The sequence below is a fragment of the Leuciscus leuciscus genome (assembly GCF_965113295.1).
Source record: "Leuciscus leuciscus genome assembly, chromosome: 3".
In the NCBI taxonomy this organism is placed as follows: domain Eukaryota; kingdom Metazoa; phylum Chordata; class Actinopteri; order Cypriniformes; family Leuciscidae; genus Leuciscus; species Leuciscus leuciscus.
In genome coordinates, this window is record NC_138727.1 from 20,333,465 (window position 1) to 20,352,111 (window position 18,647).

At 37.8% G+C, this 18,647-nt stretch overlaps 1 protein-coding gene across 1 annotated transcript in view; it reads right to left on the reverse strand.

Moving 5' to 3' along the window:
• The window catches only part of dchs2 (dachsous cadherin-related 2), a 55,625-nt gene extending 42,263 nt beyond the window's left edge, over positions 1-13,362 (reverse strand). The window contains exons 1-4 of the mRNA XM_082165624.1: positions 11,356-13,362; positions 7,973-8,164; positions 7,659-7,890; positions 4,120-4,356 (exon numbers count right to left, since the gene is read on the reverse strand). Coding sequence (XP_082021750.1) covers positions 4,120-4,356; positions 7,659-7,890; positions 7,973-8,164; positions 11,356-13,095 — 2,401 coding nt within the window. The 5' untranslated portion in view covers positions 13,096-13,362. The remainder of the gene's footprint in view (positions 1-4,119; positions 4,357-7,658; positions 7,891-7,972; positions 8,165-11,355) is intronic.
• Positions 13,363-18,647: the final 5,285 nt, after the last annotated feature.

Below are 18,647 nucleotides of genomic sequence, written 5' to 3' on the forward strand. Positions count from 1 at the left end.
TGTTCAAAGTGTTTCTAAGGATACTGATTTTTAGAAAGCAGTCAGACTCTGAGATGGTGAATGGGATCATGGTTTGTGTAACATTACAGCAGCATATTATTAGCTGTTTTATAACGTAGTCAAGCAAAAGGCTAATCATATTAATTACCGTTATGTGTCCGAAATTGTAGAGAGCGATACATAAAACGCATTACCATTATGATACATCGACTTGTATAAGAGCCTGTATAATTCACTCTTCCACTTCTTCTGAATCAGTTTCTGATTCAAACATATATGGCTGAATTAAACTAGTATTTCCACTTGCCATTGTGCAGTGTTTACTACAGTAAAGTTGACAGAGTGGATCAGGTATTCTGAGCTTGTGCGATTGAGTGGAGGCGGAGCTCATTTGCATATTCATAGTTCTGCGTATTCTAAATGAAGTTACATTCAAGCTATTCTAAGGCATGAAGAAATCTTTTTCACAGGAAAAAATACATAATTTTGGTGATCAAAGATGAGTTTTAAGGCATACAATTATTGACTAGTGAGACTTTAATTGTCACGTATAACCTGTTTTGGTTTCGGTTTCTCTGTGTTCTGTTCCTGTTGTACCTGCCTGAGTTCTAGTTAGATACCTTGGTTATTAATTAGCTCTATTCCTGTTCTGTTTTATCCTCTGAGATATCCCTCCATTCCCTGTGTAATTATACCCTCAGTTCTGTTTGATCAGTTGTCAGTTATTGTCTATGTGTAATGTGTTGTTTACTCCTGTGTTCATCAAAAGATCTCATGCATTTATAATTAAATACTGTAGTATTCCTTGTTCGTGCGTGTTTCTTACTAACTTGTTACATTAATGTATTTTTTAACATTAACTAACAATTAACAAGCCCTGTATACAACATTAGTTAATCTTTGTTAATGTTAACTTGTATATATACATTTCTTAACATTAATAGCTTAAATTGTTAACATTATTTAATGCATTAGTTATCAAAAACTAACAATATACAAGATTTGTTTACAGCATTACTAAATGTTTAATCTGTTAATGTTAAATTGTACATTTATTAATGCATTTTACATTAATAGCTTACCTTTTAAACATTTGTTCATGTTTAATGTTATTGTGAACTAACATAAAATAATACCTCTTTAAAAAATAATAACATAACTTAATGTATGTTTTATACATTTACATTTCATTTTCAGGGTGCATGCTCAGCGTCAACATTACTTAAAGTCTTAGTTACCTTGAACTAACAATGAACAGCACTTAACAATCAAAAGCAATTAAGTTTTTATGAATCTCATGTTAAAGTGGAAACTATTTCAACATCAGTTAATGGGCCATATCTTGCACCCAGCGCAATTGACTTTGTACACCGACGCATGTATCATTCCTATTTTGCACCCGCGCAAAGCGCGCTTTTCCCTCCACAGAAGCACGTCGCTAAACTAGGGAATGAACTTGCGCTCCCTGGGCGGTTCAGCGCAAAAAAGGAGGCGTGTTCCGGCACAAACGTTCCTTCATGCTATTTTGATGGTTTAGAAAACAATTGCGCCACTAACCAGGAAAAAAGTCAGTGGCGCGTTGCGCATGTTATTCATATGCTATTTTAAGGGCGAATGCTTGGCCATAATCAATGTAGCGTGTGCACAACGCGCATACACTTTGATTCTCTCATCTACACAGAAGCAGCAGTTCTCATTTTTGCAAATCATACATTATTACGATAGATAGATAGATCGATAGATCGATAGATAGATAGATAGATAGATAGATAGATAGATAGATAGATAGATAGATAGATAGATAGATAGACAATTTATTATAAAAGCATACATCTAGCTTACACATTTACCCAAATTATCATACGCCTGTTTAACCGAAGTTAATTTGGGTGGGTTTCTCCATTTCAATGTAACTTCTCTCTTTTACGGCCGTGACGAGAGCGTGGCTCTCCTTGGCTGTGAACCGCTCCTGGCGCGCGTCTGGCAAATCCGCCGTTACAATAGCAATCCGGTATGGAAAAAGCGCGTCTGCTCTTAAAGGGAATGTGAGATGACGCTCTGATTGGTTTATTTCACGTTACGCCCAAACCACAACTATGAATAATGAAGCTACTTCAGACCAACCCATTTTAGATTTGCGCCTGGCGCAAGAGTCATTTATCCCGCCGGGAAAATAGCAACAGCGCCGAGACCCGCCCGCAAAGTTACTTGCGCTTTGAGCTTGACACTTGCGTTTCAGATCGTTAAAATAGGGCCCAATGTGTTTCTAATGTTTGGTCTCTTTACTAACATTATTTATCAGGAAAGGAGCATTTATTAAGGTATTGCTGGACCTTACTGAAATCTGTACACAGAAGTTGTTCATTGTTAGAACATATTGACTAATGAATTAACTAATGTTAACAAAATCAGCTATTAATTTTAAGAGATACATTAGTATATGTACAAGTTAACATTAACAAAAATTAGATAATGCTGTATACAGGTGTTGCTCAGTTGTTAGTTAATGTTAACTAAACTGTTAACTAATGTTAACAAATACAAACTAATTGTAAAGTTCCCTTTCGAGAACAGTCTCTCGTATTGCGTAGCTATACGCTATGGGAAAACTCCTTTTCTCGAGAATATTGAAGCCTTTATTTTAAAACGCTGTGCAGCTGCACGGTTCTTGTTCCCGGAGTGTTAGGGGCCCGACCCAAGATTGTGTTGGACCCTGAGCCTCGAAAGCCTTCCTAGTCGCATGGCTCACACCAGACCGCGCTCTCTCCATTCAACAGCTAGCAGCTTCGTTCAGGGTTGGCTCTCACACGCCCCTCAGAACATTCCAGAGGATTCTGGGCCTTATGGCCTCAGCATCGTCAGTACTCCAACTGGGCCTACTGCACATGTGTCCCCTGCAGCGCTGGCTAAAGCCCAGAGTACCGGCTCATGCGTGGTGTTCAGGCCACTTGCGCATCAAAGTGAACCACGGCTGTATCAGAGCCCTGACTCCTTGGAAAGTAGCTGACTGGTGCCAATCAGGCGTCAACATGGGAGTGGTCTCGAGGAGGAAGGTGATTTCAACAGACACCTCCAACCTGTTTGAGGGCAGGCCCGTTTCTGGCCTCTGGTCGGGCCCGGAAAGGAGCTTACATATCAACTGCCTCGAAATGAGAGTGTTTTTTCTGGCCTTAAAAGCCTTCCTCCTAAACCTGGCGGGGCACCACGTCAGTAGACGCTACCGCTTTAGCCTACGCTTTTATGGGCCTTCCTTGCCTCATTGGCGTTAGAGCTCATTCCACGAGAGGCATGGCCTCATCTTGGGCCTGGTCCAGTGGTATACCAATTGAAGACATCTGTGCGGCGGCCGGCTGGTCTTTGTCGTCCACATTTATACGATTTTATAACTTAGAGGTTCCTGCTCTGCAGGCTCAAGTTCTTTCTGAATAAAGGCCTTGACCTCGGGGGAGCCCAAGCCTTTTATTACCCCTCTGTGGGGCCCGACATGGTCCGGCCCCCATTGGATTTGACTTTAGCTCTACTATTAACCTCAGGCTTCGAGCCCTAGGTGATAGTTAAGGGGCGAAGTGTTAAGCTGATAGCACGCGCTTTAAATAGGTTCCCATAGCATATAGATACGTAATACGAGAGACCGTTCTCGAAAGGGAACATACTTGTTTGCGAACGTAACCTCGGTTTCCTGAGAGTAAGGGAACGAGTATTGCGTACCCTGCCATGCTATTACGCTTGGTACAGGTGCTGTCGCTTCAGTCGATTAAAAACCTGATTCCTATGGCGATATGGCCTGCTTTTATAGCCAGAAGCCACGCCCGCGTCAGCCGCTTCACCATAGGTTCGAGCATTTCCCGCATCACAGCCAATGAGCACGCCAGTCAGCTCTGCTCTGTGCTCGCTGTGCAGCTGTACTGCGTTTTAAAATAAAGGCTTCAATATTCTTGAGAAAAGGAGTTTTCCCATATCGTATAGCAACACAATACTTGTTCCCTTACTCTCAGGGAACCAAGTACGTTTTACCAAATAGGTTTTCTTCGTCAACTACATGGCATCACACTGTCCAGTTTCAAACAGGGAACAGTGTGACAGCCATAACATTTCAGAGAAAAAGCACAGAAAACTCACTGGCAGGGGTAACAGCCTGAACCAAACCAACGGTGGAGCCCACAGGTGCATCCTCAGAGATGGAGAAGGTGTAGTGGGCTTTCTGGAAAAGGGCAGGGGGCTGGTCACTCTGCAAGATGTTCACGGTGATGTTAGCAGGATGAACGGCAGACATACCTCCTCCGTCCTGAGCAGAGACAGACAGCTTCACGCTACTACTGCGCAGCTGGGAAAGTGAAGAACTCAGGTAGACAGAACCTGAAGAACACAAAACCTACATTAACATCTTAGAGGTTAGAAGACCATTCATAAGGTCTTGGCTATTATTGCAGTGAAAAGAAAGTTTATATTTGCCTATAAGTAGATTACAGACTTAAATTTAAGGGAACTGAAATGAAAAACCGGTAACACATTGGAATACTGTTCCTACATGAATGAATTACTACACAGGAACAAATGAGTAATGCACTATTAACATTCTAGTAACTACTATTAACTAACTAAAAACTCTGATTAACACATCAGTAAGTAATAGCGCTCAGTTGAATGTAGTAGTTCACTATTAGCTCATCAACTACAATTTTTTTCATACCTCCCAGAGAACTACTATACAGGTTCATAATTAACATGAATAATGCATAATTTATAATAATAGCCCACTAGTAATGATTCAAGTGTTACTACATCCTTCTAAAGGAACGATTTATTATTTGGATCAGTATTCTAAAGTGAAAAACATGATAGCTTCCTTATATTGACTGAAGTCACTGTAAGCTTTTGAGATTTTTGTAAGAATTTGAATAGTAATTCTTTCCAATGGATTTGGTACTAGTCATTACTAGTGTGTCCCCAAGATCTTCACTTTAGAATACTGATCCAAACAATTAGTAGTTCCTTTAGAAAGATGTAGTAACACTTGAGTCATTACTATCCAAAACCTTGCAAAAAACCTCAACATCTTACAATGACTTCAGTCAATATTAGGTAGTTATCAAGCTTTTCACTTTAGAAAACTGATCAAAATTATTAGTAGTTACTTTAGAAGGCTGTAGTAACACTTGAGTCATTACTAATGGGTTACCATTACCTTATATTATACATTATGCATTATTAATATTAATTATGAACCTGTATATAGTAGTTCTTGGTAGTCTTCAGTGAGGTATGAAAAATAGTAGTAACTGATTAGTGAACTACCACATTCGACTGAGCCCTATTACTTACTAATTCGTTAATCAGAGTTTCTTGTTAGATGGTAGTAGTTACTAGAATGTTAATAGTGCGTTACTCATGTGTTCCTGTGTAGTTTTTCATTAATGAAGGAACAGTATTCTAAAGTGTTACTGAAAAACCTTAGTGATTAATTGAAATACTATGTTAAGGTTAGTATCTAATCAAAGTAAATTCTTTGACTGATAAATAATTAAGAATCTCGTAGAACAAGGTCATGATGATTTAATTGTACCCTATCTCAGTCTCTCTTTTAATAAACTAAACAACTTTAAATCCATCCATCACTGATGGTGATATGGTGGATATGTCCATGGCTAGTTCAACTTTTGACAGATGGTTGGGGTCCTGCTAGATTCTGTCACCTTGATCTAACTTAAAATCCTTAGCATCTGTTGATTTAAACCAGGGTGGGTAACCTTAGGCATGCGTGCCCCCACTGGCAAGAGCAAGAGAGATTAATTTGATTTAGCTGTTTGTTTTTGAAGTTCATATAGCCCCTGCATGCTTTACTATTCAACAGTTCTGTTTAATAATAGAAAGGCAAACACTAAAAGACTTTTGTCATAGTGAATCTGCAAATACACTTGATTTACACAAGTCTTTGTGTATCTGATAAACATTTAATGCCTCACAAACTTTGGTGAATCCAAAGGGGTCTTCCAAAGAGCCCTATGCTATATTGTGTTAGTGGCTATGTCATATTCACTGTATACTGTATGCTCTTTCTGAGAAAATATAATTCCCAGTGCGCAGAAAGGTATGCAAGTGACATTTACTATCTTTAAATTAAGTAGTGAGGTATATAAATATATATGGTAACACTTTACAATAAGGTTCATTAGTTAACATTAGTTAATGTATGAACTAACATGAACTAACAATGAGCAATACATTTGTTACAGTATTTATTAATCTTTGTTAATGTTAGTTAATAAAAATACAGCTGTTCATTGTTTGTTCATGTTAGTTCACCGTGCATTAACTAATGCTAACAAATACAACCTTTGAATTTAATGGCGTATTAGTAAATGTCGAAGTTAATATTAACTAAGATTAATAAATGCTGAAGAAGTATTGTTCATTCTTAGTTCAAAGGTAGTTAACTAATGTTAACTAATGAACCTTATTGTAAAGTGTTACCATATATATAAGGCACACCATGTCAAAAAGCTCTAAACCAATGATGCTTAGCAGGGATTTCCCTATAAGCGAGTGAGAGCATGCAGGCGATGTAAAAGCAGGATTATTTACTTTGACTTCAGAGCACTACTTAAGAGTAAGCACACATAGGACAGAAAGTATTTTTCATCTGTGTCACTGCATTCTCTTAACTGCTATCTGCTAAAGGAAACCAAATGAAAAAAGAGAGAATCATGTAACATCATTAATGGCAAAACTGTGATTGTAATGAGATTATGGAAAAATAAAGAGCAGACCCTCTACTTCATTACAGTGTAATCTGATTACTGTAATGCGTCACGTCAAACACAGCTCAACAGTAGATCTATGTGTGTGAAAAGCCAAGGACAGTGATAGTAACAGATGCCATACAAATGACTTTAATAAGCGGAATTATCTGTATTTACCAAATCAATTTAGACAATTTATACATTAGACTTAATGTATACTTATCCTATAGATTGGTATGCTTAAAATAACTTAAGGAAAAGTAAATGTTTATAAATCTATATTAGACTCACTGTACAATACTTAATTACTCAGAATATCACAGTATATTCATATTATATTGTTGCCAGATTAAAAATCTTTTTTTTCACCAATAACTAGAAATGTTATGTGTTTTTACTTAGCCACAACTGCAACATTTTTTAATAAGATAACTGAGTACACCGGTCATCATATAAAGCCTAATCACAGATTTCTGCAGGCATTCATTGCTGTATGACAGTCCACTTCAACACTTCACACAGCTTTCCATTTGCACCCATGTCCAGCAAGGATTTAGGAAGATGCTGTGTAAATCCACAGGCTTCCAACTGGGACGTGACAAAAGCAATTACTATATCTGCTATGGAAGACTCTCAGTCTGACTGTCAAGATAAGCATGCACTATGATGTCTAAACAGAATATATGAGTTATCTTTGCTGTCCTATGGACTATGAAATCGCACATGTTTGGCTTGTGTGACAGCACAACAATTTTCTTCATTTTAATCCTTGTTTTGGATTTATATTTTATTTAAAATAAAAGACTCTCTTAGGTGAACATTGTGGTTTCGCGTACTATAAATAAAAGTCATCTCTAATGTGGCAAGTAACACAGATTTCAGTCCTAGATAAACACATATTAACTTGCGTTATGTTACCTGTTGACTGGTCCACAGTGAATAAAGAGGCAGAATCTCCAGGCAGAAGCTCATAGGTGATTTTTCCATTGTTTCCAGAATCTCGGTCAGAAGCAAAAATGTTGAAGAGCTCAGTGCCAGGTTGAGTATGGATGCTCACACTCGTGACATATTTCTCAGGACTAAAAACAGGAGCATTATCATTCACATCCTCCACATCAATGTGAACAAATGTCTGCGAACTGAGCCCATCCTATAAAAAAAACAAAACAAACATAATTAATACCTTCTTATATAAAATTCCACAATACCAGGATTAACATATTTGAACTCACCTGATCTTCAGCTTTAATCAACAAGTCAAAGGTCACAAGACGAGCTTCGTGATCAATATCTTGAGACACACAGATTTCCCCAGTAACAGAGTTGATGTGAAAGAAAGGGTGGTCATCCTTGCTGCTGAAGCCATCATAGAGGGAATATCGCACTGATCCAAACTCAGCATCATCAGCATCTATGGCAGTGACCTGGACCAGATAGAAATGTATTATTAAGGTAAATCATTTTTAAATCACTTATTTATAACTGCAGCTGATCCAATTTCTTTTGCCTCCAATTCTAAAATTACTCAGAATCACATATAATGTTGTGGTCACACTAATATTCCTTTTTTAAGACATTTCGCAAACATTTCTTATTTTTAAAATGAACTGTTAATTAATTATTCATCTGTAACGATTCAGCAGTTTGTAAATGAACTGCACCATCTTTCTGAAACCAGGAGCCTGTAATCAACCATCTGTGTATTAGAAGCACCAAAATGACCATACGGGCAAGCTTTATCTCATTAACTTTGGTTATGGTGTTGGCACAGCAAAGGGTGTCTCAGATTAACACTTCCAGCTTCACTCTTTCAGATGACTAAAACCCACTCTTGTAATACCACTGAAAAACATCATGCTGAAAGACTCTGTGTAATGCGCTTTGTGTTTTCATTATTATCATCGTTATGCTTAGGGTTGGGGTGGACCTTCATGTGTAGTTTTTTATAAAAATCTTACATTTTCTATTAATTAAATTGTACACATTCATAAAAAAAAAACTCACAACCAATTCACCAATGTCATGTCAATGTTTTTTTCTCATAAGATCAGAGTCAACTATCTCTTACTACAACATAATTATAGACAATATTAACATCTTTTATTGAATCTAGGCTAAAGCTTAAAAGCTAAAATGCATCCTTTTTTATACCTCATTTGTATGTATTCTTTTAGTGTTTCTAGATTGTGATAACATCTAGTTAACACTACAGTGTGTTAACTGAAATTTTTTAGCTGACTGGTCACTTTGTCTTTCAGAAAATCTGACCAAAAATATTGATGACTGCACTACACAGACTTACTGTATGTCCTTCCCCCAATTCCATAATCAAGTACTGTGACATAGCTATAGTATTTATTTTTTATTTTATTTTTTTTAAAGGGGATGAACCTGAAATGACTATTTGTATTGCATCAAAAAAGAAAGGAAGTGTTCTTGTCAAGCCATTTTCAAGGGGTCTTTAAGCTTTCCACTCAAGTTTGCTATAACATGATTACACACAGCATAAAATGTTGCTTAGTGTAAATCATTAGGTTTTCACCCACAAGTTGTCTGTTGCTGAATCATTAGGGTATGAGTTCTGTCCTATCTTTAGCAGCACCTCAAGGTCTCATTCTCAGCCTTTCTGTCATAAAAGAGATATTATACTATAGCATTTATGATCTCAGTGGTGGGTGGAAGGACTGGGACTTCTGGTCAAAGTCTAAAAGCAACTGTCTGAGATCATAATTACAAACACTCTCTGCATGCAAAACTGATTGCGGCTATGATCAAAAAGAGATATCTAAAAATATATCCTCTGAAATTATGACCAAAGTAAATACCTATCAAGTATGACATTTTCTTACAATATACAGTACTGTATATTAGATCTTATACAAAAACATTTGTCTTTAGATGGTTATTTATATATTCTGCTTCAGCATATGAGTAGGAAATATCAATTTCAGATGTCTACATTCCTTTTGCAAATATTGTAATAATACAGAGAATTGTGTAATGACATTGAGTCCTACAACAGATGGTACAGTATCCACAGAGCCCTGATCTTAACATCGCAGAGTCAGTCTGGGATTACATGCAATTGCATGTAGCAATTGAGACTAAAGCCTAAATACAGAACTGCTGAAACTTCTCTAGGATGCAAACTTCCTTAAAAATTGTGCACAAAGTATATCTAGAATTTGTGCTAATTTAAAGGCAAATGGTGGTCACACCAAATATTGATATGATTTAGTTTATAACGTTCACTGATATAACAAAAACAATTCAATGTATCCTATTGTTTTTGAACAGTCTCTCTCTACAGCAATTTTGTAGAGCCTAAAACTTTTGCACAGTGCTATAAATCCAATATATGTCAAGAAAAACTAATTATTTTGAATGTTTTGAGACATATAATCAATGTGGCTGGCTGAAGAGAGACCACAAAATAGTCTTTAATTAAAATGTTAAAAACCCTTATAAATGTATTTTTATTAAAATGAATGAAAAGAGCTTGATGTGGAACTCAATGTAAACTATGTTAAAAAAATGTGGGGTTGGTATTATTTTTAAAATGTTATTGGAAGAATTATCTTATGCTCACCAAGGCAGCATTTATTTGATCAATTATAGTTAGAAATGATTATTGTGAAATATTAGTACAATAAAATAATAATAAAAACTATTTTAAAATGTAATTTATTCCTGTGATGGCAAAGCTGAATTCAGCACCCATGTATTCAGTGTCATATGATTTCCTTCAGAAATCATTTTAATATGCAATTATTACTATTATTATTATTATATTACAGTTTAGCTGTATACTTTTTTCTATTCTTTGATGAATAGAAAGTTTATAAGAAATATAAATATAAACCTTTTGTAGCATTGTAAATGTCTTTACTTTTACTTAATCAAATTGATACATCTTTTCTTAATAAAAGTATTTTAAAAATACTACGTAACCCAGACTTTTGAATAGTAGTGTAGGTGTTTCCAATAAAATTTTAAACTACAAACATGATTTCATTAGTCATGCCAAGTACAATTGTGCCAGGCTACAGTTTCACACAAGGAGCCAAAGCAGTGAGCAGTGTGATTTGGCTCTTTTGCAACACTGTTGTCTTTGTCTCAACAAAAAGTCTTAGTACTGTCTCTGTTTTGAGAGTGAGTGTGTGTGTGTTGTTGTGATAGTAACTGAGTGTTTCTTCTGACATTGTGATCCCTACAATGACTTATTTGTTGAGCAACAGCTTCATTCAACAACTTCTTTTTGATTGCACTTGTTTTAATTTTTTATTCTTGCTTGTTTGTAATTGTTCACCCAACAATTAAAACAAATTTGATGGTAATAATAATATGCCACTATTACTTTTTATGTCTTATTCATTTCAGTTTCTGCTTTGTAACAAAATAATGGTCAATGGTTACCAAAACAGTTTGGTCGCATCATTCTACAAAATATCTCATTTTGTGTAGAAGAAAGTAAACCATGACAGGTTTTTTATTTCTGGGTTAACTAATACTGACTTAAATCTTTTTTTCTTACAAATAATAGTGGCATATTTTTATCACCATCTTCAAACTGGCAGCAGTACAATTTCTTGAAAAGAAGCATAATAATAAATACCTGTAGGATGCATGTCCCAACAGCTGTGTGCTCTTTGACGGTTACATTATAGAACTGTTGTTGGAATATAGGTTTATTGTCATTGACATCCACCACGTGGATGGTCACAGTGGCCGTGGAGGACAGGGAAGGAGAACCACCATCGGAAGCCACCACTAAGAACCTCAGTTCCATCTCTCGCTCATGGTCTAGGCCTGCAGCAGTAGTAATGAGACCTGATGTTGGATCTATGTTGAACAGATGCTCCTGCTCTGACTGTACAATAGAGTAGGTGATTCCAGAATCCCCTCCTAGATCTCTGTCCATGGCCTTGACTTGGAAGAGAGCTGTTCCCTCAAGCACATCCTCAGAAATGCTCTCCTCATAGATGTTTTGATCAAAAACGGGTGGATTGTCATTCAAATCTGTTATCAGAACCTGAAATGTTATCTCACTGCTCAGAGGAGGAGAGCCGAAATCTGTGGCAGTCACAGTGAGTTCATACAAGTCCTTTACCTCTCGGTCCAGTGGCCCATCCACACAGAGAACATAAAGAAAATCATCTGTGGATTTGAGGGAGAACATCCCATCCTCACCTTGGAGAAGAACATCAATCTTCTTGATATCTCCCAAATCTGGATCTGAGACTGCAATCCTGGCAACATAGTCTCCGGGTCTCGCTCCCTCGGATACTTCAGGTGCTCCGGCCTCATTTAGGAACAGGACGCTAATATTTGGGTGGTTGTCATTGACATCCAGTACTTTAATACTTACAAATGTGCTGGAGGATTCAGGTTGAATCCCAGAATCCCATGCTGTCACAATGAGCTCAAAAAATGACTGGTTTTCATAGTCCAAAAGCTTATTTACACTAATGATACCTGAGGAAATATCAATAATGAAAAACTCATTTGGATCACTTTGACGGCGGTTTATCTCATAGGTGACTCGACCATTGCTGCCAAGATCTGGGTCTGTAGCAAATACCTGGCAGACTGGTGCCATCAATGGGGTGCTTTCCAATAAGACAGCATGATACTCTGACTGATTGAACACAGGCTGGTTGTCATTTTCATCAAGTACAGTAATATGTACTTGCAACTGGCCTGTTTTGGATGGTACACCACCATCAAATGCCTCAATTGTGAAATTGTAGAAGTCTGTAGTTTCTCTATCTAATCTTGCTTGCAGAAAAAGGTCTAAATTTGACATACCACCTCCACTACTGCGGATCTCCACTTTAAAAAGTTTCCTCATGTCTCCATCTGTAATTCTGTAGCCCTGGGTGCCATAATCACCCATATCCTGATCCTGAGCTCCTTCCAACTCAAAACGGCTTCCCGGAGCGCTTAATTCAGACACATTCAAATGGATTGTTTTTACAGGGAATACGGGGGAATGATCGTTCATGTCCTTCACCTCGATGCTTACTTTAATAACCTCTCCTGTTAAAGCGGCGGCCGCGAACTCGTACTTATCTGTGCGCTCTCGATCCAACACCACGGCGGTGGAGATGATCCCGGAGTCTCCATCGATCTCAAAGTCTCTGAACACATCGGAATCTTTGCTCTCAGATATAAAGAATCCAGAAATTTGGGTTTGCGCCGGCAGTCCAACACTTAAATCCCCGACAATAGTATTTGCAGGTAAACCTTCCTCTATGGAGAGACTGAGATTGAACACCTGCGCGCAACCGTCCTCACAAAATAATGTAAATAAGAGAAACAGGAGTAGAGTCCTTACGTAAAACTCCATCTTCATGTGAAAACATCAGAAGGCTATAAGTTTGTTACATACATTACAAAGAGGGAACAACGTCTTCGCACTCTAGCTTCGGGCTGAAGTTCATTCTCCAAACCGCTCTTCTTCAGGGGCGAATGCTCGTCCGTGTCTTTCCAGCCATCACTCTTCTTCCGCTGCGTGTATGTATAGGTTCAATAGAATCACCTTCTCCTGGTGAATTAGGGCTGAACGCGGCACATGAGAAGAAGATCAGCATGAAGTGTCTTATGTCGAGCGGCACGCGCGCCTGAATACTCTCCCTGTCACGTGACGCGCAGTATCTTGAAGCAGGTGTAAAAGACCGCCCTCCTGCCATTTAGATTTTTATAATTCCTTGATTATTATATTATATTATATTATATTATATTATATTATATTATATTATATTATATTATATTATATTATATTATATTATATTATATTATATTATATTATATTATAGAAAATTAACCATGGTTACCACAAATTATCCATGGTTTTGCTACACTAACCATAGTTTAACAAAGGTATTTGTTGTAAAACTGTTATATGTTAATCAATCCGCCCAAAAAAATAAAATAAATTTCAACCTTTTTTAGTTGTTATAGGAAAAATCATTATAGTAAGATCCCCAGTGACTGTTCAGAATTAAATATAAATAGGCCTAGCATAGACGCAAAAAGGAACTTTCACTGTTTTACTGAATATCTTGTCCATGTTACTCAGCAAAACAAGAAATGTCCTCTCACCTTCAACTGCTTTTATTTCCAGTGTTTTTACACCCTTTTTACGTTTTTTTATATAGTTGTTTTTAAGGTGGTTGTTCATTCTGCTGTCTCTAGCTGTCGCCCTGCACACCTTTGTATTAGATGTAACAGTGCTGGGGAACCTCCAGGGAAACGTGAAGTTGGCCTTCTACTGGCCTATCCTGCGGGTCCTCAAAATTTAAAGCCATAAAATATCTTAAATATCTTAAATCTTAAATATCTTAAAAATCTTAAATTGTATAAGAAAAGCCTTAATTATATTTTCAAGAGGACTTGAATTTGGGGATGAAGCAAGAGAAATCACAAAATGGCATAATGTGATTATTAAACTTTAAAGAGCTATGATTTAATCACACATGAGCGCTGCATGTTTCAAAGCACACACACACACACACACACACACACACACACACACACACACACACACACACACACACACACACACACACACACACACACACACAAAACAAGGAAATCAAGGTCTTCAGGAAGGGTGTGTCTCAATCAGTTCCCAGCTCCCGAGCTTGTGAATCAGTATATTGTGTTCACAAATTCGGACACTGGTGAGGACAGTAAAGGATGCTGGCTCACTAGGACATTGCTATTTCCGGTGTTGTGACAATGTCCTTATTGTACAACATCACTACTGGTATTTATGCACAACAGCAGAGCAGATATTTTTCTGACATTATAATGATTATAACTCTCAGAAAATAAGGTAAGCTGTCACTGGGACAGTATACTTCAAAAGGGTTCTAATAAGTACCATCTAGGTACTAATATGTACACTTTTGTTACCAATTTGTACCTTTGAGGGACTAATATGCACTCTTTAGGTACAAAGGTGACAGTGACAGCTTTTGTACCTTTTTTATCAGAGACTTGTAATGTTATTTAATGATAAATACTTTGCTTGTTACATATACGTGCAACATTTAAGCCGTAAATAATTGACAGGTGCTAGATTATGTCCATTGCCTGTTTAGCAATGTATGTTTATGCTAATATAATAAAATAATGGTTTGAATCTTTATAAAAAAATCCATCATGTGTCATTATGTGTAGTGAGTTGGCTCGCAGGATTTAAGTTTCACACTGCAGAACTTCTGTAGCCTAACATAGTGAGCATAGATGCTCCTTGGTTTTCACTGTGCATTGTGGAATTTTTCAGGGAGCGAACGTTTCAGTGCCCTAGAAGAATTCTGCGATTGAGACAGCCCTTAAAATGGCCAAGACCCTGATCAGTGCCCTGACTGAACTAGGGAGCTGAGCTCTGCTGGAAAGTGAACCTTGAGGGCCAGAGTTGAGAATCCCTGGTTTAGTACGTTACTAGACAATGTCCCACCCCGCTCATAACAATTTAAGGCTTTTTAAGATCTTTTTTAAGACCTGAACATATAAAATTAATACCCTCAAAAGGTATTAATTTTATATGTTCAGGTCTTAAAAAAGATCTTAAAAGCCTTACATTTGATTTTTAAAACCCTGCAGATTCCCTTTAGGCTGGGTGTGGTGGGCCTAGAGAGCCCCAAGTGGTGTGGTGGACGGAGTGATAGACAAGAAATGTCAAAAGATGTCAAGATGTGCTTCCCATTTTACATAATTTTTAAGGTGTTCAGATATGTCAGATGTTCTACACCTCTATATCTTTAATAAAATGTTATGCTATATATTATATTAAAATAGAAAAAATATATACTGGCAACCCAACTGATAAATACGTATGTATTAGGATCCGTAAAAGAAAGGTATTTAATGATATGAATGGAGATCACAGATTTCTTTCCAAACTATATTAAACTCTGGAGATACTGTAAGTGTGCAATGGTTGTAGAAATGAACATTTATTTATGTGAACCTATTGAACTATTTACTGATAGCAAACTATGAGACCAATAAAACAATAAGACCTATGAGAAAAGCAAGTGGACAACATAAGTATAACAGCCTTCCTTGGTCACTTATATTGATATAAATGGCTGATCATTTAGAACTTGCTGTAACCCTCTTGCATCAGAAATATTTTTGTATATTTTCTCAGAGTGTTTTGTTTTTCATGTTTACCGAGTTTGAACATAGTGTTCACAATAGTCATTATGGACCACTCCCCAAAATATTAAATATATGCTGAATGATTTAATGTAATTCCAGTTAATGTAAAGGGATAGTTCACCCAAAAATTAAAATTCTGTCATAATTTACTCAGCCTAAAGTTGTTCCAAACCTGTATGAATTTATTTATTCTGCTGAACAGAAAATATATATTTTGAAGAATGTTTCTACCCAAACAGTCGGTGGGACTCATTGACTTCCAGCATTTTCTCTCTCTCTCCATACTATGGAAGAAGTAAATGTGGCCCATCAACTGTTTGGTTACCAATATTCTTCAAAATATCTTATTTTGTGTTCAGCAGAAGAAAGAAATTCATACAGGTTTGGGACACCCCCCTTTTTTTTAACATAGATCTGAACTTAATCCTCTATGATACAAAATATGATATCAATGAAGAAAACAATATTATTTGTAATATTTTTCCTGCTTAAAATTGGACACTTTAACAAGATCAATAAACATTGTCATTATTTTTACATTTATTTATTTATTTATTAAAAGTTTGTGGCCTCAAGGCAACATTGTACCACACTGAACAAATTGAAACATTTGACATTTTCATGCAGAAAAAAGAACTATATTTAATGAAAACTTAAATTTCTTGAACCAAACACTTGAATAAACAGATGTTGCCTGCTTTGGCCATCGTACCATCGTGGAACACAAGTATTACCAAACCATAATTTCATCAAGTTATCATATCAAACATTAAAATCAGTGTTGTTTCATGGTAAAACATTAAAAATCACCAAAACCTCCTCCTAATATACCTTATCCTTACAAGCATGCACATACACACTGCATACACACAAAATCTCCTTCCTCACTGCTTGTGAAAGTTGAGGAAGCAATTCCTCTCAACAGAAAAACACAGATAAGTTGCCCATTTTGAGCACTGCACTTTTACAATGCCTGAACAACCTGGGTATTTGCATTGGCCCTTCCTTTCAACCCAAACCGGCCAATGACCTGTCTGATCAAAGCAAACCAGCATTAATAGTCATGGTTCTACAGTGTTTTTTTCAATGATTTTCAGGCTGTTCTTCTTATTCATCTCCTGCATTAAATCATAATGTGTGCAGATACAGTATGTGAATTACTATTCTTATAAATGCATTACAAAATCATGCAAAAATGCAAATACATTAAGATAATTTGAACTCTTTTCCTTACAAATTAAAATATACTTGTTTTCCAACCTAGTATGCCTGGTATGCCTTATGCGATTCCATTACGGTACAATGTTGCCTGAAGGACACATATCACTTTTTTGTAATGTCCTGTGATACATCTTATGATATTGTAGTGTAGGAAATTTAAGCTGACTACGCCACCTCCTTATTCAAGGCAGGAGGAGCCCTCCACAGATCATACTTGATTCTAAGCAGCAAATGTAGTTTGTAAGAAAATCACAATTGTATTGTTCCAACACAGATCAAAGATTAAAATACTAATTAAAACCATATCCATAATAAAATCCACGGAAGTAGGAAATAGTTCTCCTCAAGACTGCAAGAGGGTCGGGCCTGCTCTTATGGACCTTCTGCCACCTGTAAGAGACAGAAGAAGAAAACAGAATAAAACGTAATCGGTTACTAACGTAACCTCGGTTCTCTCTAGAAGAGGGAACGAGTATTGCGTAAGTTAGCTTACGCTACGGGAAAGTCATCTTTTCTCGAGATCTGAAGCCAAAAAATTATCCTTAATTTTTATAATTTTGTCAACGCAGTGCAGCAGCACGCAGACCTAGGGCAGGCTTACTAGCGTGCCCATTGGCTGCCCTGCGGCAACTGCAGCAGCCTAACTGAGCGCGCCTCATGCGTCACAGCCCGCGAAAGAGGGGGTGTGGCTTAGCGTATACAAGCGAGGCTCAGAGGCTGCTTCACTGGTTTCTGTCGCTGAAGCGAATGAGCTCGTGGCGCGAGCACGGCGGGTTACGCAATACTCGTTCCCTCTTCTAGAGAGAACCGAGGTTACGTTAGTAACCGATTACGTTCTCTTACGAGAGGTTCTCTCGTATTGCGTAAGTTAGCTTACGCTACGGGAACTCCCTTGTCAACGCCGTGCGCGCCCAGCATCCACTAAATTAGTCCCAGGGGAAGTCCGGGGAACACGATGAGTGGGAACCGGGCGGCCAATAGAATGGCTAGCGCAGTACATAAGCACACACTAGGGCGCTCAGAGCGGCACGGCCGGTCTGAGCTGATAAACCCTAGTATAATGCAGCAAAACCAGGAGAGCTAAATCAACCGCAGTAGCCCGCGCACAGACAGTGGGCCGGCCTACGCGTGACTTAGACTGATAAAACCTTCGCCTGCAAGGCAGGAACTTCCAGGTTGTAAAACCTAACAAATGTCGAGGGGGAGGCCCAGCCCGCCGCCGTACAAATGTCATGAATGGAAATTCCGCTGGACCAAGCCCACGAAGAGGCCATGCCTCTGGTGGAGTGAGCCCTGAGCCACTGCAGGTTTTTAGACGCATAAGCAGCTGCGATAGCGTCCACTATCCATCTGGACAGGCTGTGTTTCGAGGCGGCGAGACCTTTGGTGCGCCCACCAAACGAAACGAAAAGCTGCTCCGAGCGCCTGATAGCGGCGGAGCGTGTGACGTAATTTCTCAGCGCTCTGACCGGGCAGAGGAGATTACCATCGACCTCGCTGCCGGAAGGCGGC